General features: G+C 43.1%; 1 protein-coding gene across 1 annotated transcript in view; it reads right to left on the bottom strand.

Annotated features, from left to right (window-relative positions):
- Window positions 1-27,518, bottom strand: part of LOC133417870 (protocadherin-15-like) — a 101,238-nt gene that overhangs the window by 1,718 nt on the left and 72,002 nt on the right. Inside the window, exons 27-39 of the mRNA XM_061706061.1 lie at window positions 23,457-23,566; window positions 22,308-22,448; window positions 20,226-20,353; window positions 16,872-17,102; window positions 16,691-16,779; window positions 15,946-16,122; window positions 15,641-15,859; window positions 14,491-14,499; window positions 13,822-13,932; window positions 5,924-5,945; window positions 5,241-5,279; window positions 5,046-5,119; window positions 2,129-2,258 (exon numbers count right to left, since the gene is read on the bottom strand). Coding sequence (XP_061562045.1) covers window positions 2,129-2,258; window positions 5,046-5,119; window positions 5,241-5,279; window positions 5,924-5,945; window positions 13,822-13,932; window positions 14,491-14,499; window positions 15,641-15,859; window positions 15,946-16,122; window positions 16,691-16,779; window positions 16,872-17,102; window positions 20,226-20,353; window positions 22,308-22,448; window positions 23,457-23,566 — 1,480 coding nt within the window. The remainder of the gene's footprint in view (window positions 1-2,128; window positions 2,259-5,045; window positions 5,120-5,240; window positions 5,280-5,923; window positions 5,946-13,821; window positions 13,933-14,490; window positions 14,500-15,640; window positions 15,860-15,945; window positions 16,123-16,690; window positions 16,780-16,871; window positions 17,103-20,225; window positions 20,354-22,307; window positions 22,449-23,456; window positions 23,567-27,518) is intronic.

Below are 27,518 nucleotides of genomic sequence, written 5' to 3'. Positions count from 1 at the left end.
AAGTCGGTGTAAAAAGGTCGAGAACGCTAACCTCTTAACCCTAACCCTAACTCGTCATTTGATAATATTTGAATTCGTCCACACAGCAAACACACCACACAGCCAAATCTTGTGGCCGTACTGAACTGCTTGGTTGAAACATTTTTTTTTTTGGACTGATCAACTGTGGTGAGAGGATAGGAAGACAACATGCCAAAAAAAAAACCCAAAACAAGAAAAAGCAAAGAGGCTTCGAGTAGTTGCACGCAGGTCACGGCAGCACACCCAAAATCTTACTTATTGCCAAAGAACAAAATCTTGACGGAGAAGAGGTGCGCATCTCGCTCCTTGTCCTCTTCCCGCTGAGTAATTCGTTCCTAGGCGCTCGTCTCCTCCTCGGCGTCTTCCAAAATGGGCGACAAAGCGTCCGAGAGCGCCACGGTCAGCGGGGGTGACTCCACTTGTTGGTCTTCATTCGAAGAGTCTCGATGAGTTTTTGGCTTAGAAACTGAAGAGTATCTGGCTTCTGTCTCGCTCTTCCGGCCCAAATGTTCATTAGTTCCGCCTCTTCTCGCGTGACCCTCGCGACCGTCACCTCTTGAGAATGCGGCCCTGCCGCCAGCGGAGTCTTCCCGCCCGTCGCTCTCTGATGCCGACTCCCTCTCGGAGTCTCCGTCTCCGTCTCCGTCCCGGCTCCCGCTCTTCGACCGGCTTTCCGTGTCCGATTCGGTCTCTTCGCGCTCGGTCGAAACGCTCGAGCTGGGAACGTTCGAGTCGGAGGGGCTGAATTCCGACTCGGAATCACGTTTGTGGTGAAACGGTTTTGGCCGCGTGCGCCATCCTTCCGAAAAGCTGCCCTGCCCTCTTACCCGCCTCCCCCGCCCCTCCTCCTCTGTCCCACTGCCACGAGCTGACACTAAAGCAGAGACGCTAACATCTCCCACGGAGTCGTACATCTTCCTCGCCCTCCCGTCTCCTCCGTCTCTGCCGCTGTGCCACACTCCGTCGCCCACCCTCGGCGGACCTTGGACTCTTCTGTTAAGGGAGATGAGACCGAGGGCGTCGTTCAGCTTTTGTTTCCGCAGGCCGGCCTCGGCGGAGCCTCGCCGACAACTCCTGCCGATGACGAGACCGCCGTTGGGGACCAAACCGGGAAGCGCTCCCCCGTGCTCCGGCCTGAATCTTTCTCCACCTGCCTTGATCCTCGCCCGCCATACTGCAATCCTTTCGTCTTCCTCCTGTCTTGCAGCCTCCACGTTAGCTGCCTTCTCTGCCTCCCATTTCTGAAAATCCTTCCCCGCACCTCCCGTTGTCTCCTCCAACCTCCCTCCGCCTTCAACTTGCACCGGTTTGATTCTGGCTTTGTTCCGTGGCAGGTGGATGGCCGGGGGCCGCACAGCTCTTTTACCGGACAGCAGCGAGCTCACGAGAGCCCTCAACTTGCCGGCGGTGCCCAAACTCATAAGCTTTGTGTCGACCTCAGCAGGCTGCGTTTTGTCAGTAATGAGGGGCGCAGGGGTCTTATTGGCGGTGGCGTGGGGAGGTGGGGGACGAGTCTGGCGGTAGGGACGTAATGTGCCTCCTTGAAAGTGTCTCCGAACCTGTTGTCATACAGGCATCGTCCCAAAAACCAGAGCAAATATTTTAGAAAAGGAAATGAACAATTGCATTAATACAGTAATCTTTTCTTTTTTGGACCACATTCACAAATTCATCGTCTAACATTACCCTTAAAAATAAGTATCGTACAGATTATTGGATTTTTGAAAAATGCACTTGAGGTGCGTGTGTACATGCGGCAACAACTCTCCTAACTTCCACTGACGACCCAGGCTAAACTTAGCCCCTCCCCAACATCCAACGTTTGTCTCTCAGTCGAGATGTATCACTTCAACACACTTCCTTGAGACCAATTCCTCTTTAGAAAGGGCCTCGGCAGCGGATTACCGTAACTGATGACGTGGCTAAATCGGACCGCAAGAAACAGGCTCGGCATTAGGTGGCGCTCTTGTATCGTTCGGCCCATAGCGTACGGGAAGCACGTGGAAGTTGAAATAGGGTCATTTCGATGTCACTGACTGAATCCAACTAATTAAGTGGGAAAGTAGGACACTTCACCTCGCATTCCGTTCCAGCCTCCTCTGCTTACCTCACCGTCGGACTCCTGTGGGCTGTAATAGTAGCTGCCGTCGTCGTCCACAACAACCTCTCCATATTCATCATAAAGGCCCGAGGGCGAGATCAACTTCCGCCGACTGCCGTATTGAGGGAGGCCATAGCTGCGGACGCACACAAAAGCATCAAAAACAGAAGCAATGTGCAAAGACTCGGAGGATATTGGAGATTTGTGCGAAAACGAGTCGGCCTTTTCTGGGAGCTTAAACCAATCAGAGGTGAAGACCAGAGGAATCATCTTGACAAACAAAAGATTATCCAGAGCCACTTATGTCGGCGGCGTGCAGGGCGGCGCAGCCGTGTGATTCACGGACGTCTGACTAAACCCGATTTAATCACAAAAGGAGCATTTTGTAGCCAGCGGGCATTTTGTTAGCCCCTCCTCCCAAAAAAAACATTGGAATCAATTTTTCTCCCTTTTATCCCACGCTGCTTCCGGGAGAGTTGCCCGCTTCCGTCGGCCAAAAAAAAATGCGGTTGTGTATCAGCGCTTATGGACCTTGCGCCCTGGAGCCAGAGACTGGATGTCACACACACACACACACACACACACACACACACGCACACACAAAAGATGATATCCTGGCTGCAGTAGATGCCTGTGAGATTAAAGTAACAAATCTGCGAGGAGTCCTTTGGCTCGCTTTCCGGAGACAGAAAAGTTGCCTTATGTCATCTTACAGTCAAGCCTGTGCCATCCCATTACATTAAGAAAGCAAAAAGGTGGTGGTGGGAGGGGGTGGGGGGGGGGTGATGTTGTCAGTAAACAATCGAGGCTGGATTTGGGGGTTAAAGTGAGGACAAGCTCACTCGTAAAGGCTGCTAATCCTTACAGCGTGGACACAAAATCTAAAGTAATAAGTCTTAACCTTACAATAAAAGCTACTTCAGGGATTTCCCAGCCATTAACCTCCATAAAGGATCGCATACAGTACTGTATGCGCTGTCAATATGCAGCTTGTACTTCCCCTCATAACCACCAGGGGACAGTCACAGGTTGGCAGTCAGTAGTTGTCGGCGACAAGAGTGATGATCATCATCAAAATGCAAGAAAGAGGCTGCATTGTTTCTAACGTTGGTCCTTGGAGCCTTTCCGTTATTATTGCAACAATTTCGTGATCAGTCACTTCATTACAAACGCAAAACAGGAAGTGAATCTGCTTTTTCAACTATTTACCTGCTATAGCGTAGATTTCTAAGCTATTAGATATTCATTGTTCCCACAGATGGCAGCGAATATATGCCTGTGAGTCGTCTTATATGCTCTGCTTGTACGTGTTGCTGCTTCACAAGTTGCTTGAAGGTTTTTAATTCCCATATCTATGTTAACTTTCACATGATATGTTAGCATTAAGCTAGTGGAGTTTCATTAGACCAAATTATATGGTCTGGTTGAACATTTGCGTTGAAATAGCTCTTTTGTTTTATGCGCCAGTTTTACTCTGATTTGGAGAAATGTGCGAGCCACAGAGTGAGAGCAGGTGCTAAGGAATACTTAAAAAGTTGAAAAATTGCGTGGGACAGGTAAAAATGTTTTTTTATATGGTCTCTTTTGTATCGTTGGTGGGTCTGGAATGTATCCCCGGTGACAAACTGTGTACTGTATTTATATTTAGGTCCATTTATCACACATTCCAACGATAGCAAAAGACAGAGCCTTTGTTTGTTAGCGCATTGTTTGTGGGCAACTTTTGTTTGTTAGCGTTTTGTTGTGTACTTTGTTTGCGCTTTTTTCTCCCAGCAAAGCTTGAACACTAAAAAAAAATGCAACAGACACGACGATTAGATATGAATCCCGCGGGGTCGCACCGTGTGATTCTGCTGCTCCCGTTTATTTACACATTCCAAAATGAGTTTGTGGATTTTGCTCCGAGCCAGCAGCATCTGGCCTATTGTCTGTGTCTGAGTGCATTTGTGTGTATGTGTGTCTTCGTGGCAGGCTGCCTGATTAGCAGTGCTGCTACACAGAATTAGCTTTGCGCCCGTGAGTGTGAAGAAGGTTCTGAAGAAATAATGAGCGAACCTTGCAGTTGGTGAACTTACACTCTCTATACCGTATACACGCAAGTGTGCCATTGTGTATTAATGTGGGTGGCTGTAAAAAAAAAAACAAGCTGGAGCTGTAATTATAATTTCTATACAATTCTAATACAATGCATCACTGACGTTAGTCGGGGTGCGGAAGAACACTCACACGCACGCACACGTACACGAAAGCACACTTTGGGGAGGGAATCCATCGTCTCGTCCAATTGACCGCGCCCTTTGTTGTTTAATTCATCAGCCATGCTTCTCCAACAGAAGATGAGTTAAGAAAGTTTTTACACACGCACATCATCATCATTAATGTATGGAAAATATCGCTTTTCAGTATAGTGCAACAACAAGAAAAGTTTTAGCTCGCTCAGGGACGGGGCCAGGGAGGAAAATAATTTGAAATACACACGGCCGCAGAGGCTGGAAAGCGAAAATGCTAATTACCCAACTGCAGAGCCTACCAGACATTTATTAAAGTGAAGGCCTTTTATCTGGACAACTTCCATTTTATAATAATGGTAAAGGATAGTTTTCCATAAATACCCAATTAAAATGAAAAAATATTATAATGATATAATGGAAAAAAAAAACATCCCCAATGAGTCAATTTTGTAATGACGTCGAATGTAAACTGAAACTGAGGAGTCTATTATAGGTGAAACATTTATTTGTTCAAGCGCATGCACTAAGCGATTGAGACACGCCATCTCGTTTATTGTCAGCATGACATCTTTAAAAATGGTAAGGAAAGAATACGTAGTGCGAACATGAAGGGCCTTAGGTCAGAACCTTGAGGGACACAAGCAATGTATTCCCGGAATTAACCACACACTCATAAAGACAGCATTACTGACCCGTGATCATAGTTGTAGTAATCCTGTGTATAGTAGTCCTGACCTGGGTCGATGCCAGACTCCATGGATAACTCCTGTAGGAAGGAATGGACTGTTAATACAAGATGGACGCACACACCGAGCACAGCAGGCAGACATGCTCATGAATCACTTCCCTCAGTGAGTCAACAAGAGGTCAAAAAAGAGACAGAGTACCTCAGGTCTGAGGAGAGAAGGTCGTAGGAGTTGTTGCGTCTTCCGGAAGGAAAGAGAAGCAGCAGATGGCAACACAAATTGAGGACATTAAGCGCTCTCACAAAATCTAATTTATACATCTGTGTGATGTAATGAAGGATAATACAGAGCCCCAGACATGACATGGGGGGGGTGGTAAATACAGAAAATATCTCTATCTCTAGTGTGGCCACCCCAACCCCCAACGTCATGTATGGCGTGTCTGTTTCAGTTGATTTTATGTTGCGGAAAAGAAGCTCCTCAACACACTTCGCTATAGTTCCTCGGCACCAAGATGCCAAAGACAGCGCCGATGCAAATACTTTCAATAGACAAGGCTTCAGCCTGAGCACCAAAAGAGTGAATAGGTGTCAGTGAATAACTCAGGATAGATTCCCCAAAAATCTGTGAGTTGCAAATATGCAGTAGGAAACACTCAACTTCCACAAGTCAGCTTTGTACACTGAGGAACATGCCATTGGTTTCTTCATTCAAGTCAGTTAGAGGTCCAAGATGCAGATTCATGTAAAGGAAGTGACAATATACCAATAATTTGGGAGTTTTTTCCATACAAATGAGCTGAAAACAGAGTTGAGCATGCGAGAGAGGAAATTGAAAAACACACCCGTGCAACTTCGGCGAGCAGGCAACGAGCCGACACCTACCTCGTGTTGTCCGTACCGACGCCTGCGAGGTGACAGGAGGGAGAAAGAGGAGGAGGAGCGGAGACGTTAGCGAATCCTCATTTCACATATGCGACCGATTGTCTTCGAAACATGTGGTGGCAGACATTTCACATTGGGTGGGATTTCAACCCAGTTTCTTAGAAGATGGAGGATGAAATGCATGCGAGAGCATCTAAAGAGCCTTTGTGTGCGTCCTCGTGTGCGCGTGTTTTGAGAGAAATGGATCGAGGGAGGGCTGCAGAAATACACAAAATGTGATTATTTGCCATTAGATATACAGAATTCTGACCCTAATTTAACAAAACCCCCCCAAAAGAATTCACGTACAGTTGTGTCTTAAGATACGGGTTTTTGAAGATATGAGCGATAGTTTGGACATTTTTAGTTTTTACTTTGACTTGCGAGCAAGACAATTCTTCAAAAAAAGAGGGTACAAACTGTTTAATGCCATTCCCAGCTGAGGTTTACTGTCAAACTAAACATAATACAAAGACAGTTACAGATTGTGTGTTTTAAACAACCACATAACTTTGCCTTTAATAAAGTCAGTCTCGGATAATGCTAAAACAAAAAAAAAAACAATGCAAAAAAGCCATAGATCGGCTATCAAATAGCATCGGTGTTGCAGTGTTGGATTCCATTGAATTGGAGCAAAAAATGTGGCAAAAACTGTTTAATTCTTTACATTTCATTTCATTTATCTTACTACTGTACTGTATGTTTTTTTCAAGTACATTTATTGAGTGCTACTTTGTTTTTTGGAGGAGGCTGGAATTGACGAATGGCATTTCAATTCATTTTGATGGGGAGTATCTCAAGGCACCACCAACATGCTGATTTGCTGAACCACTGCAGTGTAAAAGCTTTACACATCAGAAAAAAAAAGGCCTAAAACGTGCCACTTTAGATTGATTTTGTTCCACGGACCACAAATGCACAAACAGGATGTTTAGGTGACGGCTTAGCGCTATATGGGGCTTTAAAAAAAAAAAAGAAAAAAAGATGGGATTATGTGTTGAAATAAAAGTGTGAAAGGCAAGATGGAAGATGTCTGAATGAGTGTGAAGCCAATTGGAAGAAAAATAGAGACGCCGGCTCAGGGAGCACATGAAGAAGGGATGATAAACAGATGAATGGCTGCTTTAAAAGGTGGTTCGCAGGTCATCCAAAAACAGCCACTGTCGCTGTCCGCGCGTGTGTGAGAAAGATAAGTCTATCCTTGTGCCCTCATTGCTCTGACAGACACATTATTAAGTGCTCTGGAGACAAAAACCCTGCAGACAATCTGTGTTCTGTCGCAAACACACCTGGAATGATTGACTCTTTTATATCCTCTCCACCTTGTCTCGCAGCGTGTGTGTGTGTGTGTGTGTGTGTGTGAGAGTGCGTGACAGACAAACACAACAGAGCAAACATTATTATTTTCTTCAAAACGGAGACTGCAATGTCCTAAAACGCGCGATTCCGTCCGTCATAATTTTTCTTTCTGCCGTTTTCTTTCATTTTCATACACATAGTCATTCTTTTGACCTTTTACCTGTCAATCAAATTTTCAAATCAAAAGGATTCTTCCTCTGACGGGGAACAAAAATCCCTGAAAGAGAATTGGTTCAAAATATGACAATTGGATCTCGGATGGACGGATTTGCGATACATTTTTCATTCTCGACCGTGTTGATTTTTCATGTGCTTTAATTAATCATTGATAGTCCGACAGCACGTTGTCAAACTGTCATATTCTTTCCAAGGGTAACAGGGGAAAACTTTTTCAATCGACTTATTGCGGCCTCAACATACTTTTGTGTTAGGCAATCACCGACTGTACAGGCCGACAGTGAAGCAATCAAGAGGCAACGTGACCTTGTACACAACGCAAAGTCTTATATTCTATCAGAATCAGAATCATCTTTATTTTGCCAAGCATGTCTAAAAAAACCAAAAATAAAACAAAGAATTTGTCTCCGGTAGTTGGAGCTGCTCTATTGGAGCTGCTCTAGTACGACAACAGACAGTCAATTGACAAAGAACATTTTTGAGACATAAAGATGTTAAGAAAAATAGTCGTTGAGCAATAAAAGGTTGCTAGTAATCTGGTAATGCCGGTACAATTTTTTATTTATTAATTTCTTTGTCAATTGTATAGTAAAAGTGAAGGTCATGCACATTACATTACAAGACCATAACATTGAAAACATCCCTGCTTCTCTCCCTCCATTTGAGGAGAAATATGATGACGTGGGAAAAATAGCCATATCCTACGATAGATATGAAGCTGGCTGCTGTACCATTGGCGCTTATGTGAAGTGATATTGAAAATTCACATTGGGTGAACTAACATGACGCTAAACAGGCTTAAATAAGATTTATAAATCTATTATTAAAAGTGTCGCTGTTCCAAGCTCTGCTTCTCATGTACCAGAAACAAACAAAGAAAAAGATATTATCTTCTTGTAGTTGAGGGCCATACATTTTAAAATGTCACACAGGCTGCAATGAAAAAAATGCCACGCTACATTACATCATTTTACATAAATCAACACTACTAAATAAAATGAGAATAACACAAACTAAGACACAAAAAAGGAGATTCATCTTAATTGCCTTCATAATTGCACAAAAAAAGTGTTGAAATGCACTTATGCGTTGGCTAAAATTAAACCGCAAACAAGAATGGATGCTTATTGTCGATACATCTTTTGGACATTGGACACAAAAAAAGCAGAAAAAATAATGTCACAAGCACAACAATGGAGCAATACATTTTATATCTAATTGTAGAAAAACCCAACAAAAACAACAAAGGGTTGCCACGTAATCAGCAAATCTCTCAGTACAATGACAGAAGATCGTGTGAAATTGTTCAGTTCAGTTTGAAAGATGTTGATACTGAAGGCTCATTGAGTGCACAGTTAAAAAAAATTAAAATACTGAGATACTGAGATTAAAATAATGACTCCTGGCTGATGATAGTCTGAAGCCAGTCAGGAGTTGTAGTGAGCAGCAAGCTTTGTAATAATTCCTCCATAGAGTTTAGGTTCATTAAAAAAAAGGCTTTCTTGATATTATTCACTCCTATTTAATGTGAAACCTGTCATTACATCTGATTATTACTGGCTATGTGAGCTCATTAGGGCCCAATAGGATGTGATTTGAGGTCCAGTTACTCCTCTTTCTTAAAGGAGCAAAAGAACCAAGTTAAGATTGGGAATGTAAAAACAAATTCCAGAGTATGTGCTCCATATCAGAGAGGAGAAGGCTAGAGGACCGTGGACTGAGGGGGGAATCTTTTCTCGAGCTCTACCACGATAGAGTTCAATTTTGGGTTTGGCTGGATCTCTGGAGATGAAGGGTTCACTTGGCCTCCCTCTCCTCCCTCCACTTCCCCTCCTCCAGCTAATATGTCCGAGGAGTCAAGCGAGTCCACAGAATCAGAAGAAGCACGGTTCTTCATGACTTTTATGAGAGGAATCTGTTTCTGATCGATCTGGCTGAACATGTTGGCTACGGACTTCTCGATATCTGCGATATTCTGGATACTTTTTAAGATGCCTTTTAGCTCCCTGCGGGGATGTTCCGGTTCTACGGGCAAGGGTGGCGGCGTGGGTCGGAGGGACACGGGACGCAGGGCCGGCGCCTCCGAAAACGTCGGAAGCACAAAGGTGGATGGTCTCAAGAGAGAGGGCGACAGAGGGGGAGGCAGAGGTGGCGGAGGGGGAGGTGGTGGCAGAGGAGGTCGGCTGGAGGGAGACGGTGTTGAAGGGAGAGGAGGAGGAGGAGTAGATGGGTGGATGGGAGGTGGAGGGGTGCAGGGAGGAGGTGATGGGGGAGGCGCAGGAGCAGACGGTGGTGGCGGCGGTGGAGTGGAAGGAGGATCGGGGATAATGTCTAAATGCACCTTAAGTCTGTCTTCCGCACTCTGCTTTTCTGTCAGATTTTCCCCAAAGCGTCGTAACACAGGTGGGGTTGGCTTGTGGCTCGGTGGAGGCGTCCCTCCATCCGTTTGGGTGACAATGATACTCGGGGGACTCTCTCTAGGCTGGACATTTGGAACGTTAGGGGCGGCGATGCACTTGGGATGCTGAGGGGAGTCCGGGAAAATGGAAAGTAGAATATCGGGTGACAAAGAAGCTCGTAAATCTCTGTTTAGCTTTTGTCTCATTTCTTGGACGGCCTGCTGCTCGAACTGTCGGGCCTGTTGTTTGACGGTAAGCTTGGGCTCAATGCTCGGGCTCACCATCTGATCCGAATCCAACCCGTGCTCAAATCCTGAATCGAGGCCGGCGTCTTTGCTCTCTTTGAATTCAGCCTTCAGGAGCTCCAGTTCCCACTGCACAGGATCCATAACCACTTGCCTCCTCAAGGCGTCATACATGTCTCTGCGATGTAACCTCGATGGGAGAGTCCAGCTGTGGCCGCCCCCTGACCCTCTCCCGCTGTCACTGCTGCTGTACCCGCCGAATCCCGCATCGCCTCCGGGAGAGCTGATCCTCAACCAGGCCTCTCGAAGACCTTTCCTGGAAGGGGAAAAGTGCCCGAGAAGGTCTCGCCTCCTCTGGCTTCGTCCAAGAGTCTCTGGACTGCTCAAGGTGCCATCCTCGTGATATATGGGATTCTTGATGGTCAGGGGGTTTTCATCGGAGAGAAAGGTGATGCTGGACTCGGATTTGGGAAGGTTGTTGAGCACTCCTCCGTTCGCGACACACTGCCGATGGGCGGCGATCGCACGGGTGGCGAAATCGGAGATCAGGCGTTGACGATCGCTTTCGTCCGAACTTCCGATGCTGTGGACAGAGTGGCTGGTGCGACGATGCAGGGGAGGAAAAAGTAGAAATGGAAGAAGGAAAGACATGAAGGAAATGTCTGTAGATTCTCAGTCATCCAGGTCATGATAATCAGCAAAAATTGAATCGAGGCAACAGGTTGTTGAAGACGATCACTCCTCCAAAACAGAGGAGGAGGCTTACGCCATAACTAGTTCAACAACGTCCTCACATTTCTCCCACAGGGATTGTCTCACTCCATGGGAAAATGGCCAATGACAAGCCATTTTCCCGCCAGCCAGCTGAACAGCCGCTTGGTTTGTGAAACGGTCCTTCACCAGCCACGCCTAGCACCAACAACAGCCCTCGTGTGACCACTCCCCTGTGGACATACCCACCAGAGATCAATTGAACTGGAACTGAAGACATTAGGATTAATGGTGAAACGTCTTCAACAGCCCTGAAGAGTCAGGGTGTTCTCGATTCAACTTTTGCAGATGACGTGAAGGCTAATGTATGGGGCATTATGTTGCTAAAATAATATGGATGAATATTAATGCAAGGTGTTGGAGAGGTGGGCATCTATAAGGGTGAACATCCACTTTAACATCCTTGGTGGAGGAGTTCAACGGAGTAAGTTACAATGAGGAGTGAGAAGGGTATAAAATAATGTTCGACTAACATCATTGCTAAGGGATGATGACCGCAAACACTGTCGGCTGAAAGCAGTGCACTACAAACAAGTCACTGTATCACAACTATCAGTGACAGCAAGGAAGGATCAATCGTTTTTCGCCGTGCTCTGAGAGTCTGCAGATTTCCTTTTGACAAATGACTGATTGAATGCACTCTCCGCTACTTGCTGAATCACTTCTTGGAGGGCAAAAACAAAACTCTGCAGACTTCCAAAGTGCCGGCTTCCACCTTGAAAGGTTTATTCAACATTGCGCGACGCACGTTTCCACCGTACAAGCTTTTATGTGGACCTCTAACCACTCCAAAGCACAAAAACTAAGGCACGAAAAGAGCACTTTAAACATTTGACTCACTTTTGTCTGTCAGTTTTGCAGAAAGGCAGGAAGATGGAGAGATGAAATATGTTTAACATTTAGTAGAAGACATATTTCGAATGTTATAAATGCATTATGGAAGATAGAGATGGAGTTTAATCATTGAGTAGCTATAGAACGTTAGACAAACCAAAGTAATGTACTGTGCATTTATAGCACACAGTGTTTGTTCATTCTTGGGCCAGATCAAGTGCTATTAGAGCAGCAATAGGAACAACAACATTATGAATAGCGTACAGAGAATGCAAGTTTTGTTTTTTTGCTGTGGATTTTTATGATAAAAGTCAGACAAGAAAAAGATACCGACATCATTTGTTTTTATAAGGTATTTGTGGAACATTATTGTTTTTGTGCAGTTCCATCCATTTGAGAAGCTAGTCAGCAAAAATCCAAATTTGACAGTGGACCAACACCAAATAAGATTTCTAACTTTCTAAACTGAAAATACACATTCAACGCAAAGCACTGCAAGACAACCGCCGTGGGCAACTAACGGGAAAAAAAAGCAGAGTCGTCTGAGGTGCTTGATAATGGACCTCAATTACAAATGTGCAAACTTCTGCACTTGGCCTGCTTTTAGTCTTTGAAAAAGAAAGAACTGTTTGGACTCTGCGAGATGCCAGCCTCGCTGAACTCATTGATGTTCCATAAAAATACCAACATGCTTACTTTACAAACAAAAACACAGCTACAAATACTCTTCATCTCATCAGTGGAACTAATTATCGCCCGTGGTGGTCCTTCTAGATTATTAGCTGTATTTATTTCAATGATCTCATCTCTGTGTATTATTTTTTTTTTTTGCAAGTTAAGGCTGCCTGCACGAAATGAGTGGGCCCCATCTAGCACATGCGTGGCCCTCATGTGAACGGGAGTGCGGAAGCGTATCCAAAGCACGCAGGAGAGCATTGATGCGTGGAATGCTGATAAAGGCTTCCTTGCAACTTCATCTTTGTGCCTCAGAAAATAAATTGAAATGAAACTACCTCGCGCGGCGCCTTGAGTGCGTCAAAGACTGCGCCGGCTTGTTAAAATCTGTGGATGAAAATGAATAAGGCCTCGCTGCATACGGCCGTTGTTCGAATCTCGTCTAAGCCGTTGAAACAGAGGAACGCACCGAGATTACATTAAACAGTGTGGTTGGGAGATATAGAGGGCGACACAACAAATTGTCAGCACATAATTAAAGGTGAAAAACTTATTGCTGCAAAAAAAAAAAAAAAACGCCTTTAACTGCATGCTTGGTCTGTGCTGTGACACCATGTCACCTGTCAGAACTTAAAAAAAAAAAATTCCCATTCATTGTCACTATGGAGTGTTGGTTGTAGACATTTGAGGAAATAAAATGAATGAAATACATTTTGGAATCAGGCTGTAACATAACTTAATGTGGAAAAAGTCAAGTGTTGTGCTTTCCAGATGCACTGCAAATGTGCCGAAGTGTTGTATTTTTTTGATTGTTGGTTACAATCGGAAAAAAAAAAATCTCTCTTGGACAAGTTTGTCTTTGAAGGAGAACTGGAAACGGGCTATAAAGGAGCCTAAAATGTCCGCTATAAAGCAAAATGGCAAACTTTGCTGCCATACTCCTTCCACAATGGCCAAAACTATGTAGCATAGTTGCACATTTTTAAGTACACTTCAGTTGTATTTAACTTTAAAGTACAGTACAATACATTTGACTTTTTGAATGTTTGTTTTAGAACATTTCAGTCGAAATTTAATAACGTATGAGCAAATCGTTCTAATTTAATTATTATTTCAGGAATGTTTTTTTTTTTCTTTTGCTACTGCATATTGCAGTGTTAATGTTCAAAGGGTAGCTTACAATAATACTAAGTATACCCTTTAGGAATAAAACCACATTTTTGATGAACACTTGGGCCTATGACGTTATTTTGTGTTTTAATGCTGGTCATTATGGTGGCAGAGCGAAACATTTTTTGAGGTGGTACTCGGTGTAAAACGTTTGCCCACCACCGCTTTACAGAATGGGGAAGTTCCAATTCTGCCGTCTCGACACAGGCAACGTTAACCCTTCACTTACATGGCGTTGTCGCCCAGCTCTTCGTACAGGTTGTTGGCGGTGACCCCTCCAGGTTTGCCGCTCGGCAGCACCATTTGGATGCGAGCGGTCTTGGCACACTCTTCCTGCCGTCTGCGGAGAGGAAGCACAGAGAGTAAATGATCTGAAGTTAGAGCGGCCTTCAAAAGTGGCACAAAATCCCTCGCTACACGCATGCCAACTACCACTAATTATCTTCATCATGTGCTACGAGGGGGGGGGGGGGGGGGGAATCAGTCATCAATTACAGTGGCCAAGAAAACAGCCCTGATTCTGTTACAGTTGCTTAATTAAAATACATAACTTAATGCAAATTGGAGCATCAGTGCATTCTGCACTGCAATTATACATAACATATGGTTATGATCACTGAAAACAATTTTTATTTTAGCCATTTTGTGATGTTCTCATTGAACACAGTCTTCATAGAGATATTTTGGGAAATGTTTTGCATGTTTATAAAAAAAATGACCTTCCTCAGGTTTCTGATTAGCGAAAATGTCCTTTTGGCTACGGGTTACAGTTGCAACTGTTGCCTAGGTGGGCACTTAATCGCCTGTGAATACAATTTCAAGTGAACAGAGAGAAAAAAAAAACAACACAATGAAAAGAGTTTTAGCATAAAAATGTCCATATGAAACCTGTACTCACTCTTTAAATCTGCCAAAGAAGGCGGGTGCAGCGGAGAGAGAACAAGAGAGCAGAAAGAGAGACAGATTAGTAAGTCCTTGAAGTGTCAATCACCCAAATGCCTGTTAACCAGGAGGGTAATGCTCCACGTTGGACGTTTTATAAGGTAAAAGTCTAGGGATCGCCACATGCTTGATGAGCGCACTCTCAGTTAATTATCTTCAGATCACATCCTCTTACAGTGTGTTTGTGTGTCTGTTTTTGTGTGTGTCTGTATGCTACTCACAGCCACATGGGATACAAAATGGACACACTGTAACTGTGGCGGAAATCTTGAGGGTAATGTACAGTACTACATTAAGTTTAGTAGTTTTTAGGGGTTTTTAAACCACTGTATAATGTAAAGGTCTGAATCTTTTGTTTTATGTGTGAGTTGTTCTGTAAACTCCAACTGGGTGTGAAACGTAAACAGCTTGAACCAAGCATGCTTTCCCTCTTATTTGAGGTTTGTGGACAAGAGTCTTTTCGTTTCATCAAATTGATGTTATACAAGTCTCAAAGGCACGGTGGTCGACTGGTTAGAGCATCTGCCTCACAGTCCTGAGGACCGGGGTTTAATCCCCGGCCCCACCTGTGTGGAGTTTGCATGTTCTCCCCGTGCCTGTGTGGATTTTCTCCGGGCACTCCGGTTTCCTCCTGTACCCCGCCTCTTGCCCGATGATAGCTGGGATAGGCTCCAGCCCGCCCGTGACCCTCGTGAGGAGAAGCAGCTCAGAAAATGGATGGATTGATGTGTTTAAATTAGGTGTGTCTGAGGGGTAAACTATATACAATGTTTTTTACATGGTCTCTTTACATCATAGATTTTCCACCTATCTTGGGTGGATCTGGAACATATTCTTTGCAATAAATGGAGGTTCACTGTGCATAAAAAATGAAGACAGACAATTAAAAGTGGGGTTCCACAGGGTTCTCTACGCAGGCCTCTACAATTTACGTTAGGTCTGCTTTCTATATACAACACAATTTAGTTAAGCCCACCTTAATAACATAAAAGTGTTCTGCAGTTAATGAAGTTATATAAATTAAGTTATTTATAAATAAATTTGAGTTGAGGTATGCAGATTCCTATATTAATTTGTTCGGCGAAGGTAAAAGAATATGCACTTACTGCCTGTAGGTGATGACGACGACAAGTATGGCGGGCACACAGCAGATGATGATGATGACCGCCAGGGCCAACAGTGCCCCTTCTGTGTAGCCGACAGTCTGCACAGCCTTCTTCACGCTGGTCACCACCTCTGGGGTTCGGATCTCAAGAATGCGCCCGCCGGGGGGCATGAAGGGCTGGAACTCTTTGTTGATGTCCAGGAGTTTTCCGTCAAGAAACCTTGCCAAAGATGCATAGAAATGAGCATTTCGAAGTGATGCCAACGTAAAGTGAACGTCTCACTTATCAGCTTGCATTGTTCTTACTTGTGGAGTTCCTGTCTGGACACGGCTCTATTTGTCAGCGGGTCGATAGCGTATATCATTAGGTCCGATTTGGAGTAGTCCTCTTGCTCCAGTCCATCGCCATGGCGATGGGGACCAATAGTTTCCACGAACACCTTAGCCCCCGGAATCTGCTCCTGAACGTAGCGCTCCAAAATACTGGCAAGGAAAAATCGACCTCTTTTGGTTGAATACAGGCTACATGCTTAGAATAATGAAGTGGAACACACCCATGTACATGCACACGCACAGACACACAGGCCTTTTTTCAACTTATTTTGAATCCTGACAGCAAGGGCACACCACCTGCTGTGGAACATTGATCCCTACCCCTGTGAAACACCTACTCACAGCAGGGAAGGTGTGTTTCTACGTCTGTGTGTATTGCACTTAAAAATACCATTATCAAGCTCCTGTCAGGCTGTGCGATTGTACATGGTAAAAATACATCATAAGCACACATGTTGTGCTTTGTATTCATGTCTTTCCGTGAAATAAGTGTTTCAGATTGTGCTGGAGATTTAAACAGATTTAGTGAAATGTAGAGTTGAGGAGTATGATTTTAGTATCACCACAGTGGGGTCGTGTTAAAGAAGATGATAGTGACAGCACTCTAATTAAACACACATGGCTTTATGTTAAATCCACTTAGAATGGCATGAGGGGAAAAAAACAGATAAAGGTAAAATTATTAGAAATGGTGTGAAATCTGCACAATAATAGTTACCTGAGCAGTTTGTCTTTGTTTTTGTCCACATACGTCGGTGGGACATTTGATACGACCACCTGCATGTCCAGCTGGTTCACCACTGACACCTTCACATGACAAAATACAAATGAGATTCATTGATATATTTAAATCATACATACAGTATAGATACCCTTTTAACACTAGCGCCAATACTCACCACTATCTCTGCCTTGCTGCTGTGTCCTCTTCCATAGTCGTCCGTGGCAACTACCTCAAACCTGAAATAGGACCGCCGCATGTTGCGGTACATGATGGCCGTTTTGACCACGCCGCTGAGCGGCTCAATGACAAAGCCGTCTTTGCTCTCCTTGGCGTCTTTCCCGGCCAAGGGGGCATTGATGAGGCGGTACGTCATGGAGCTGTAGTTGCCGGTGTCTTTGTCCAGGGCCTGCACGATTACAATCAGTTGATGCTGTCATGAGCATGAGCACACTTCAACCAGCAATATTATCATAATCACTACCAGCATTAATATGGTTATCATCATCCTTTTGGAACTTAACTAATTAAATCATGGCTATTGTAGCTGGATCAAACGATTCTGGTGTGCGGTCTGAATTGCAGGCCACACGTTGTCATTATGTAGAGACGGATGTAGTACATGGTAGTGCGTACTAGGGGGGTAACAGTAAGAGAGATTTTTCTGGGAAGAATCTGTCTGATCTGCCAAGATTTGGGAGACTCCCGCCCAAGAGTCATGTTTTATAGAAGAAATGGAAAAACAGAGCCCAGATTTCTTTTCAGCACAGTAGCCAGGTCCACAAAGATAGACTTAAAACTATTGTTGTATTATGCACTAATCCATGCATGCTCACCTTTCATGACGTGAACAAGTCATTACTACCCTCCCAGGAATCATAGAAGCAGTTGTGAAATCTAACATACAAGATTTAAAGCTTTAAAATTGATGAATCTACAATTCACATCAGGTTTTCTTGCTTTAGGAAATACAATTTAGTTAAACCCTTTTTCTAGCAGCCCACTTAAGAGAGTGCTTTGCTCAGATACAAACAATCTTTGCAGATTAGCATGCCACATGCAAGCTTTCTCTAAAGTCCTTTGATTCAAATGAAATCCCTTATTTCTCTGCTTTTGGCGTAAAGAACGTAGTTGCCTATGTTTGAGTTTGTCAAAATGACTTCTTCTCAAAGTATATAAACAAATGACACTGAACTGCTATTGTTCTCACTTCAGGGTGCAATGCAAAATTGTGTCACCATGCAGAGAATTAAATGTGGGGTTCTACAGGGTTCTCTATGCGGGCCTCTACAATTCACATTAGGTTTTCTTTGTTGAAGCAATGCAATTTAATCAAGCCCTCCTTAACATTAAAATAAATAAATATTTTTTCCCTCTGCAAATCCAATGTAGACTGGTTTCCATTGGGGCTTGTAACACCAGCCTGCTGGGATTTAAAAAATAATAATTAAAGCTCGAAAGAAGAGTCTACTAAACATCAGGTCTTCGGTATATCGTTTACGGCTTTTGACTTGAAAAAGGTGGATGTGCAAAGGTCAGTAATAGGTATACCTGTATATTGTGGCCTGGCTGGCTCCAACCATTCATCGACTCTTAATTAAATTTGAATTCAATTTTTTAATTAAGGATGCGAGTGATTTAGATCAACTTCCTGACCTATTCTGCCCCCTCCTGTATTGACTCAGTCACCATCATAGCAGGGAGACATTTACCATAAAACAGGTTGAGTCAGGGTTTGTCTGAGCTTTCAATATCCATGTAGAAAAATGTCATTTGCAATTAGAGTTTCATCTTTCCTCTCACTCGGGGCTGCAATTAAATACAGCAAAGGATAGCAAAGAATGAGCCCAAAACTGCAATCCAACGTTGAAGCACATAACTTGTCTGCCACAGACCACGCACAAGTCTCACGCGGCATCTGGGCTCATTAAAACATGCTTCTATACTTCCCAAAACGGAGGCTGAAGGAGAGAGGAGCCACGACCCATTTTGCATCTTAGAAGTTATTTTATTAGTACCAAAAAAGGCGTCGTTGTTTACTGTGATGTGAACGTCTCTGAAACAGCTGAGAGATGCGCCAATTAGGTTTATAAGCAGAAGTAGATAGCATGGAGAGATCATCTCACAGGCAATCGTGTTACTGAATATTATCGCCGGTTAAATAAATGTCAGGCACTCGCAGTACACTGTACACTATGTACTTTCAATTAACTTAGCTGGATGCCCTAGTGGTTTGGAGATTTGAGTGAGCAAACCGCATTATTTGGGAAAAAAAAGGATATAAAAACACGGCAATGTAAGAGCTCTGCGAGATCTGTGATGATCCAGTTGGTGAAATCCCTTGAGACACCAGCTCGGATATTAATAACTAAAAGGAGGTAAAGTTTAATCCTGCTTCAGAACTCAATGGAAGAGAATGTAAATATACCCCCAGATGCAAATTACAACATGATATGATAAACATTTCACAGAGATACAAACATCTGAATATGTTAAATGGGGATTTTCTGTGTTAAATTGATCTGATTCTGTTTAAACTAGGTTAGCCAATGCAGTTTCTGAAACTACTATAGTGAATTTGGATCAACTTGGCTATGAACTGACATGATTGTAACTTACAAAAAAAAACAAAAAAACTAGACCCATTACGATTACTGTGGTGCTTTGAGATACAAGTTTAATTTGTTCCACGACCTCACTCATCACTTGAAACACTGGTATCTCTGCTTGCCCATTGATATGAATGGTGTGTTTTTTAATAAGGAAACTAGACTTGATAATATTGTACATTATAAAAAGATAGAGTCATGACAATTAAATAGAATGTAAAGAAATGAAACAGTCTTTGCTAAAATTCAAGAGACATCGTGCTGCTCCTCCTGGTCTGCGCGCTTTGGGGCAGTATAACACTGTCATGCAGACAAAAACGAAGAAGACTTTCACAACTACTGTAAGTAACTCAGTAAGTCACAGTAATATTTGTTGTTTTTCAGAGAGGATAAAGAATTTATCCCTGTGAGTACTGTTATATTGTCTGCGTGTGCGTGTTGTTGCGCTGTTTGTTCAAATATCAGTTGCTTTAAACATAACACCACCACATAGATGCTATACGTTACCACGTCAGTGGCGTTTCTCATTATGTGTTAGCATTAAGCTGGCGGACTTCAAGGCGAGTTAGTTAGGTGGTTGCTTTGAATACTTTAGCTGGAAGTGGCATTAAACAGCTTGAAGCCTCTCTTTCTGAAGAATTGTTTAACATGTCAAACTGATACTTGTTGTAAAGTGAGTTGAATTCAGTGCCACCATGCAGCGCTTGTATCTCAAATTCTTGGTCACATGTCAAAGCAAAAAAAAAATCGGCCGAATGATTGTAGCCGTCGGTACCGGACTATTTTTTTGCTACCGTGTCTGGAATGTGAGGAACCCCTCAAATTGAATGGGAAAATACATGGCTATTCATTAAAAAAATAAAAATAAAAATCCAGTCACCAACCAAAACAAATGGACCCATGCAGACATGTGGAAAGAGTACCTGCACTTGCAAGACAGAGGTGAATGTTTTGGCATCCTCAGCTACACCGCCAATGTAAAGAGAGGTGGTGAACACGGGCGAGTGGTCGTTCTCGTCCTGGAGGTCGATCACCACCACGGCCGTGTTACCTGACACGCACACGCAACGTATCGAGGAATCAGTTTGGAATAAGAAAGACAGGCATCACAACAGATCTACAAAGGACAGTATCAAGCAAGTGCAACGTGGCAGATTAATACATTTGAAAGCCGGTCTGGCCCGACTTTGACGTTCCATTCACTTGTCACCATAAAAGATAAGCCTCCATTGAGACCTGCGGTGCGACTTGACATCCAACGGCAGGAGAAAGAAAAAAAAGAGGCTCCCACAAATTTAAAAACTTTAAATGCCTGCTGGCAAGGAACATCACATGTCGGCAAAAAGGAACTCGGCAGCTGTTACCTTTTGTGGCTGGAGGTGACAACACAAAAATGTTTACATTTGGTCTAAACTGAAAATGCCACTGCAACCCTTCCCTTTTCTATCCATGCTCATGGCAGCTGGAAGTCCCCACAAAACAAAGGTTTTGCTGAGTACGCAAGGAATTACCGACTGCGCATGTCAAACATTTAATGAGAGTCAATGTGAAAACATCGAAACACCCTATACCGGAGGCTGTGTCATAAAATGAGACAAAGAAATCAATTTTACTCATCATTAACTGTATACTATGTATCCTACTCATCTGAAAATAGACACAGACAATTTATGATATGTTTTAATCATAATATTTTCACTTTTCCACTTTTGCAGCGGTGGGCCGGCACCCTATCGCCCTCTATTGACCAGCTGCCACTGAAAATGCAGTTTCAAACCTGTGAAAAATCAAGCCGGTGTTTCCTTTCTCAAAAGTGTCCACTGAATGTGTAAAACCAAACCCCCCACTGACAAATAGATGCTAATTTGTATGGCAACTTTCCTGGGAACCCGGCATGTTTGATGGAGAACTTGCCCAGCTGTTCATTTCAGATACAGAAAATGAGGACTTGGATGGATTTGTGGATGAGGATTGATCAGAAAATAACGTGAGTACATTGTTAAATACTTCAATAAAGTACAACTGAACTCACTGTTTACATTGTTAAATACTTCAACAAAGTACAACTAAACTCAGTTTTGCTCCCGCTGCCTTTTTGAAAACATACGCTAGCATGTTTTAGCGTGCATGCATGCTACCGTATGTTTTAAGCTAGCGTATGTTTTACCATGCCTGCGCCCAATAATGCGGTGTGCCTTATGTATGTGTTAAATACAGAACTAGACACCGTAACTGAGACTGCGCCTTTTAATACGGTGCGCCTTATGGTCGTGAAAATACGGTAAGTTAGAAAATGGGAGCACCGTGTCGTTAGAATGCTATTGATTTGTTGCCTGATTAAGAGCGCGGCCTGATGAGAATTGAAGAGTCGCTAATGAACATAATGATGCAGAGCTTTATTCCTTGTAGAATACTTAAGAATTAAATTGTGTAAATGAAGCGAGCGCAGCATGTGGTAAACACTATAATTAAAGAAGAAAGCCAAGGAGCCGGGCGTCAATAAAGATGCATGCAAATTGGGAGGTGTCGAGCTGCACTCGTGGGGAAAAGATAGAAGGAATCCGTAGATGGAAGATCGTTAAAAGGAAAACATTGCAAGGTGAGTCATAATTGTGGTTCATTTTGTTTAATGAAAAAACAACAAGAAGAAGCACCGGCAAAACATTTTTAGATTGAGACTTAAAACTTCCAACTTATGACTTACTCCCACTCTGCTTTCTAATTCTGGCGTCCTTCTCGTTGTACCAAACTCAAGTGCATTGCAAGAAACAAGGCTATGCTAACATGTCAGGGTTAATTGCCAAAAAGGCTGCTAATGTGTGAAAATGGCCGCAAGGGCAAAGAGTGCCTGACATGGAGGCTTTGTGCGGATGCTTTCATGCATCCACGTGTTTGCTCGCATGTCCTCATTAGACAGTGAAACACTGGCCCGGAGTTAATTGTCGCGGTCGCTATGACCCATCCTGCCTAAAAGGAGGAAGGTTGGCCTAAATTAACTCACTTACTCTTCGAAGGAGCTCGAAGGTTGGAGGACACCACCCTCATGGAGTCCGCTTCGACCTTGAGAACGTAGCTGGAGTTGGCCTCGTAGTCCAGCGGCCTGGCTGTGGATATTAGTCCTGTTTTGTTATTTAGTGCAAATGCACCTGCAATGGAGGAAGCAGTGAGAGAATATATAAGAACTAAGGTGTAAATGTAAACTGTATTTTCTGAGAATCTTAAATAAACCTAAAATGCAGCAGCGTAGACGAGACTCACAAATCAACGAGGAGCAATGGGGTAAAAATCACTAAACTTCATTGAACCACAAATTGTCTTTTTAATTGCTTGTATGCAAATAGCCGCTTCTCTGGAGTGCCTGCCCACCCATCAAGTGTGAAATCAAACAACCAAGGAAATCTTTAGTTATCTCAAATATTACTAAAAATGTGTCCGTGAGCAATCCGATCGGACGATCGCCGAATTGTAGCGTCACGATTCGACAAATCTTTATAATACCGCCCACCACAGAGTTTCCCCAACTGCGACTTGGCAGCTTGACTGGATGAAGCTCTCACATTTTTCAAGCAACAGCCAAAAAAGTGTCAGCACATATTAGCATTAGATAACAGCATTAGAATCTGACAATCGGCACGTACTCGAACTGAAATCATGATCTTGTCTCCACTTTCTTAATCTGTCGAATAAATGGCAACAGGTGGATGCACAGGTTAATTATGTACATTGGAAGAACATTTAATTGCTCTGCCTGTCACTATACATCACTGGCATCGACAGATAACAAATAGACATTGTTTTTTGTACATTTTTGGAAAAATAAAGTGAATTTGGATAATTGATGACCTGATGACCCCTAATTGGTTTGGAACCACTCCTCTACACTAATTGCTATTTAGCGGCTTGGTGATGAAGGGCTGCCTCCCTGTGCGAAAATACAAAAGCTTTTCGACTGGGTGCTTTTTTCATTTGCTTCACACACTGTGCTCTTATTTGCCTTTCACCTCCTCCTGCCCTCAAATGAACCTCAAAATGTTATGTACAAGTACACAGGACTACATGCTAGAAACTCACAAGCTATACTTAGTTAGCGGTCATGCAAATTGGCGAAGGCAGCCAAGCGATGCTGCCACATAAACTGCTTGGCACGGTCTCACCTCCCTCGTTGCCCTCGACGATGGAGTACACAATAGTTTGATTGACAGCAGCCGCCAGGATGACTCCCACGGGGGTTCCGACCGCAGCTTCCTCGCTCACGGGCGGAAACCTGGGAACACATCAGTCGAGCAATAGCCGCCTTTAGCAACATTAAATATGGATACGCGTTACTCGAGGCCTCCTCTTTCCTCTGGAGGCTCGGCCGCAGTCAGCTGAGATTTCAAATCTGTCAAGTACGTCCAATGTACCGTACCCCCTTCCCTGCCCTCCTCCCGAGCTTCCTATACATGATCTGAAGTGGTGAGAAGTAACAAAGTGCAAATACTGTGCTCTTTTTTTAGGTATCTGTACTTCACTTCAGCGCAGTATTTAGTATTTTTCTGAAGAATTTTTACTGTTACATCCAACATTTGAAAACAGATATCTGTACTTTCTACTCCTTACTTTGTCAAAATGGGTTCCCGTGGTCTTGATTGATTGATTGATATCTTGGCAATGTATTTTTACACAAGTATCAACTTGTTTTACACAAGTTTCAACTTGTTTTTTTCAACAACTTCTACTTAAGTACAGTACTATGAGAACATTTGCCACCTGATCTGCACTCAATAAAATAAAGGTCTTGCAGAGGCCTTTATACATTTACGAACAACTAACAGGGGAAAAAATACACTGAGGAACTTTCAAAAGTTGTTGAAAAAAAACAACGTTGAGAAATAGTGAGTGGGAAACAATAATTGTTTTACAGGTATTGAACAAATCTGTGCCAAAGCAGTTCAAAGACCCCTCCGCTCACCGAAATGTTGATAAGTGTGGCAGCGAGGAGACAGCAGAAGTGTGAGCGCTCTAACAAAACGGAATCCTACGGGTGAATGGAGGGGGGGAAAAAACATTTTATCTTCAGTGTGTTTCAGCAAATTACGACTAATTGTTGTTCGATAATAAATTCATATGTCAGTGGATAAATGTCAGACAGAATGTGGCTGCCGTAATGCAAAAATAGCGTTTGTACAACGAATTGGCGCACACACTCTCAAATGTCAAGAGAGAAATAAGAAAATAGAACAGTCCAATTAGACTCAATGTGACATTGGCAAATTACTTACTACAAAAGTTCAACATACACTACTTTGTGTGTAAATAACATGGCAAAATTTGAGGGGGGCGTAAATGACGTGCTTTTAGGTTAATCTCTATATACGACACAAGTAGTCATTGCCATGTCACAAAGCTTTTTTAAGACAATATCACATAGAATGGCTAAGAGCCCGAGAGATTGAGATTTTGGAATGGTAAAACAATGTCCAGGACAGATCAAAACTACAGAACTGACGATACGGAGCTGAGGTCTTGAGTCTTAGATTACCTTGGCAAACGGAATGAGGTCATTTTCTTTGTGATTATAAAGTTTTATGCTTTACTGTATTTTGTCCTGATCTCAGTTGGTAAGTTTTTCATTTGTATTTAGTTTTAACAGCATAGATGACGGCACACGTCTGTCTGATGATAAATAAAGTGAAGCAACCATCTGAAAATCTCTCAACTGTTCATCGAGTTGAGGAACAGCTGCTTTGTTCTAACACTGTGAAAAGTAGATGGCGCTAATCCAATCAGGATATGAAACTTTAATGTGATTTTTTTTTTTTTTTTACCAAAAATGAAGTTCCTTTGTGGACTTGCTCTTCCAGCCCTGGAATTTGTCTGTAAAACATTTTTTCCAATCATCCCAATTTTGATTTAACTGCATTCCAACGCTTCTTCAATCCGACAGACTTGTATTACAGTAGTTATCGACGCCTCTATTCCTTCTTCAGCAGCAGCAGGAGCAGCCTCTAATTGACATGAGCTGAGGCCACTGGGAAGATTTAAAGCCAGCATGGTGTCACGTTAGCGGCATGCACACAGACGCACAACAAAGACTTCTTGCCCATGAGTGGCGTTGACGCCAGACGGACCCCACGAACGAACCGGACCAAGCTGGGTTTATACTGATAACACCGGCACGCTGATGAAAATTGAAACATGACAGGTGAATTTGGAGATCCCACGTTTGTTTTTTTGTCTTCACATTATGGTGTACATGCCCTCACTGCGTATGTAGGATGTGTGGGTAACAAAGACAGAATAATGAGGGTGTTGATAGATGTCGGCAATGATAAACCGGCTCTCTCTGGATGTCTTCTTTATTGCCGCCACCACTTCGTTTTGTCTCACTCATTATGTTGTTCGCATACGAGCTCGTCTCTTCCTCACATCCTTTCCTTATGATCCATCATATTTCCCTGTTGTCATCATTCTTTATGTTGCTCTTCACGGTTCTCTCTCTTTCTCTCTTCTACTTCTTCATTTACATCCATACTGAAGACACAGAGATCTCTTCGGAGCAACCTTTACTTTTGTCGGGTTCCCAAATGGCAGACTATGTAAATTAAAACTTAGTACATTACAATATAATTTAAGTGTGATGTGAGAAGTAACTCCACTCTTAGTCCATGTGAAGTGGACAGAGAGTTTGTTTTCAATGCTGGAGTAGGGGAAACATTCTAAATGATCTCCAAATGCTTCGGTTTGGCTCCAAAGTCCTACAAGATATATATTGACAAGACTGCAAATGCTATTTCATTAGTTTGTTCTCTAATACTATGCCATTGGTTAGTACAAAGATATTGTATATTTTTGAAGCCCAAGTTTTTGTTTGTTTGTTTCCTAAGCCACAAGTTTTCCCCATTGATGTGGGCCAGAGGATCAACCAGGGCAATGACTTCAAAAGGGCAAACTTGTAGTTTCTACTGAAATACAGTACAGTATATCTCTTCTGACAACAATCCTGGAATTCGTCTGACACACCTCGTATTTGTTGACAAGTATTCTAAATGTTTTGACCAATAGCTCCTATCCAGTGATGCTTCATTTGAATCAAATCCCTCCGGGAGTAGTCTGCCATTAGTAGCACCAAAGAGGCCATTTGTACTCTGTAGAACTTTCCTGTCTTGCCGTATCGTACCTTTCGCCACTCCACCACATCTGCACGACACATCTTCATTTTTGTTTGTCAATCACCCTTCTCGGGTTCTCAAAGCGACTCTCTTTTCTTGCCTTTCTGTCAAGCAGTCAGCGCCTCAACCTTTGTCTTCCGCCTCGGCATGCCGCCACCTTGCCCTTGATGGCACTGCTGTAATTGCCAAAGACGACTATCAAACGGCTTAAGAGTCACCCTGAACCTTAGTTGGAGGCACTGTCGAAATACAGAGCAAACTTGAGCGGGACTAAAAGTTTTCAACAATACAATGAAAAGAGGTGATTCCGCAAAAGTAGCTTAATCCTGTGATAATCACCTCTTTCAATGCTTATTATTCCCATTTGACAAACTTCTCTGTGAGGAGAAGCCTCAAGAAGATTCTATTCCTTGTTATCTTTAATCAAAAGCTCTTTGTCTCACCACTCCACTTCATCAATCTTTGTCAGCATTCATTGTCCTTTGTCCCCAATTTTTAGTAGACACTTGACAGCTGAGCTTCAACAGCGCATCAGTTATTGGGGTCAGATTGCAATCAGGCTTGTTGCCAAGCTTTCAGTGACCTGGTGTCCACAATCAAAAAGAAAAAAACAAACCGCACAGCTACTAATACTGCAGAACGTCCACAGATTATGAGCACTTTCATCAGGCAAACTGTGAGGAATAGAAAGTCAGAACATGTAGCGGCCAATGCGGGAGGGGACATGGGTCAGAGTCAGTGGGGGTTCTCTAACCTTCTTGATGAGACCAGCAGGGGACCAGAAGAATCTTGCGTCCTGACATTTTGGTTTTGATAGTTTTTCAATAACCATGTGTCCTTTTAAGTATAGGGTCCGTTTACCTTTAGCCTTCAAATGGTTTCTGTGTGACTTCAGCTAGGTCAGGTATGTGGATGGGGTGTCATTCTGCCTTTACAAAGAGACTAAAGTTCAGTTTTGATTGAAATTCCGAAGCTAAAAATGATTTGTACAGAAGAGCGTACACAATGTGTTCTTGTTCAGAAACAAGTGGTGCATTTAGTCAATCTGCCTGCCTGTCCTGTTGA

This window comes from Phycodurus eques, chromosome 19 (genome assembly GCF_024500275.1).
Source record: "Phycodurus eques isolate BA_2022a chromosome 19, UOR_Pequ_1.1, whole genome shotgun sequence".
Lineage (NCBI taxonomy): Eukaryota > Metazoa > Chordata > Actinopteri > Syngnathiformes > Syngnathidae > Phycodurus > Phycodurus eques.
Note: the sequence above shows the minus strand (reverse complement) of the source record. Positions and strands in the feature narration are given on the sequence as shown.